General features: G+C 47.1%; 1 protein-coding gene across 1 annotated transcript; it reads left to right on the top strand.

Annotated features, from left to right (window-relative positions):
* Positions 1-1,546, top strand: LOC108522593 (eukaryotic peptide chain release factor subunit 1-like). Its single transcript, XM_017862921.1, has one exon. The coding sequence runs from the start codon at positions 731-733 to the stop codon at positions 1,544-1,546; it is 816 nt and encodes a 271-aa protein (XP_017718410.1). The 5' UTR covers positions 1-730.
* The last annotated feature ends 1,277 nt before the right edge of the window (positions 1,547-2,823 follow it).

The following is a 2,823-nucleotide window of genomic DNA, read 5'->3' as shown; positions in this document are numbered from 1 at the left end:
TTCTGATACATTATAATATATATATATACAAGGTATAATATATAACATATATTCACTGTGGAAACATTATAAAATGCTGTCAAAGATAAATGACAAGTTAAAAATAACCTGTAAACCTTACACCAGAGATATTTTGTTGCATTTCCTTTTAGTCTGTTTTGTATCCTCCTCCTGCTGCTGCCTGAGTGCTTCTCTTTCTCCGTGAATGAGCACAGACCTCAGTGACTCCAGCCCTCACTTTCCAGATGTCAGGTCACTCTCGTACCTCCTGAGGGGGCTACTTCTCACTTTATTTCCCTCCTCACACCCCTCCAATCCTGTCCCACTCCTCACTCTTAGACAATGAGGTTATTTCTTTTTTCACTCAGAAAAAAAAAAGGACTCGAGTGAGAAGAGCATCATCATCCCATGACAACCCTGTCTCCTCCTGTCTCCTGGGTTTTCCCACCAGTGATGACGGATGGTCCTCAGCTCCTGTCTAAGGCTACAAGATCCATCCGTCTCCCCTAGTTCAGTCTCCCCTCTCTACTGGCTCATTCATTTCTGCATACAAACATGCTGTAATATTTCCCATTAAACACAAACAAAACTCAACTAAATAAATAAAAATAAAATCCTAACAAAAAAAAAAATCCATTTCCTGGGCTGCCGCTGCAGAGCAGAGCCACCACCTGGGAAGAGCAGCCGCTGCCACCCAGGACTAGGCCCTCAGGGAAGAGGAGGCAAGAAGATGATGGACGACCCCAGTGCTTCCGACAGGAACGTGGAGATCTGGAAGATGAAGAAGTTCAGTAAAAGCCTGGAGGTGGCCCGCGGCAATGGCACCAGCACGATATCATTGATCATTCCTCCTAAAGATCAGATTTCACAAGTGTCAAAAATGTTAGCAGATGAGTTTGGATCTGCATCTAACATTAAGTCACAATTAAACTGCCCTTCAGTCCTGGGAGCCATTACATTTGTACAACAAAGACTCAGACTTTATAACAAAGTACCTCCAAATGGTCTGGTTGTTTACTGTGGAACAATAGTAACAGAAGGAGGAAAGGAAAAGAAAGTTAACGTTGATTTTGAACCTTTCAAACCAATTAATACGTCATACTATTTGTGTGACAACAAATTCCATACAGAGGTTCTTACGGCACTACTTTCAGATGATAGCAAGTTTGGATTCATTGTAATAGATGGTAGTGGTGCACTTTTTGGCACACTCCAAGGAAACACAAAAGAAGTCCTGCAAAAATTCACAGTGGATCTCCCAAAGAAACACAGTAGAGGAGGTCAGTCAGCCTTGTGTTTTGCCCGTTTAAGAATGGAAAAGCGACCTAACAATGTTCAGAAAGTAGCAGAGAATGCTGTGCAGCTGTTTATTTCTGGGGACGAAGGGAAGATGGCTGGTCTAGTTTTAGCTGGATCCGCTGACTTTAAAACTGAACTAAATCAATATGATATGTTTGATCAGAGGTTACAATCGAAAGTTTTAAAATTAGTTGATAGGCCGGGCGCGGTGGCTCCCGACTGTAATCCCAGCACTTTGGGAGGCTGAGGCAGGCGGATCATGAGGTCAGGAGATCGAGACCACCCTGGCTAACACGGTGAAACCCTGTCTATACTAAAAATACAAAAACAGAGGACCCAGAGCAAGATGGCCGAATAGGAACAGCTCCAGTCTCCAGCTCCCAGTGTGAGCGACACAGAAGATGGGTGATTTCTGCATTTTCAACTGAGGTACCAGGTTCATCTCACTGGGGAGTGCCAGACAATTGGTGCTGGTCAGCTGGTGCAGCCCAACCAGCGAGAGCTGAAGCAGGGTGAGGCACTGCCTCACCTGGGAAGTGCAAGGGGGAAGGGAATCCCTTTTCCAAGCCAGGGGAACTGAGACACACAACACCTGGAAAATCGGGTAACTCCCACCCTAATACTGTGCTTTATCAAGGGTCTTAGCAAACAGTACACCAGGAGATGACATCCCACACCTGGCCGGGAGGGTCCCACGCCCATGGAGCCTCCCTCATTGCTAGCACAGCAGTCTGCGATCTAACTGCAAGGCAGCAGTGAGGCTGGGGGAGGGGCGCCCGCCATTGCTGAGGCTTAAGTAGGTAAACAAAGCCCCCAGGAAGCTCGAACTGGGTGGAGCCCACAGCAGCTCAAGGAGGCCTGCCTGTCTCTGTAGACTCCACCTCTGGGGACAGTGCACAGCTAAACAAAAAGCAGCAGAAACCTCGGCAGATGCAAATGACCCTGTCTGACAGCTTTGAAGAGAGCAGTGGATCTCCCAGCATGGAGGTTGAGATCTGAGAATGGACAGACTGCCTGCTCAAGTGGGTCCTTGACCCCTGAGTAGCCTAACTGGGAGACATCCCCCACTAGGTGCAGAACAACACCCCGCACCTCACACAGCGGGGTACTCCCCTGAGACAAAGCTTCCAGAGCAAGAATCAGACAGGAACACTCGCTGTTCAGCAATATTTTATCTTCTGCAGCCTCCTCTGCTGATACCTAGGCAAAGTCTGGAGTGGACCTCAAGCAATCTCCAACAGACCTACAGCTGAGGGTTCTGACTGTTAGAAGGAAAACTAACAAACAGAAAGGACACCCACACCAAAACCCATCAGTACGTCACCATCATCAAAGACCAAAGGCAGATAAAACCACAAAGATGGGGGAAAGCAGGGTAGAAAAGCTGGAAATTCAAAAAATAAGAGCGCATCTCCCCCTCCAAAGGAACACAGCTCATTGCCAGCAACGGATCAAAGCTGGACGGAGAATGACTTTGACGAGTTGAGAGAAGAAGGCTTCAGTCCATCAAACTTCTCAGAGCTA

The sequence above is a fragment of the Rhinopithecus bieti genome, unplaced genomic scaffold (genome assembly GCF_001698545.2).
Source record: "Rhinopithecus bieti isolate Rb0 unplaced genomic scaffold, ASM169854v2 scaffold_64503, whole genome shotgun sequence".
NCBI lineage: Eukaryota > Metazoa > Chordata > Mammalia > Primates > Cercopithecidae > Rhinopithecus > Rhinopithecus bieti.
Note: the sequence above shows the minus strand (reverse complement) of the source record. Positions and strands in the feature narration are given on the sequence as shown.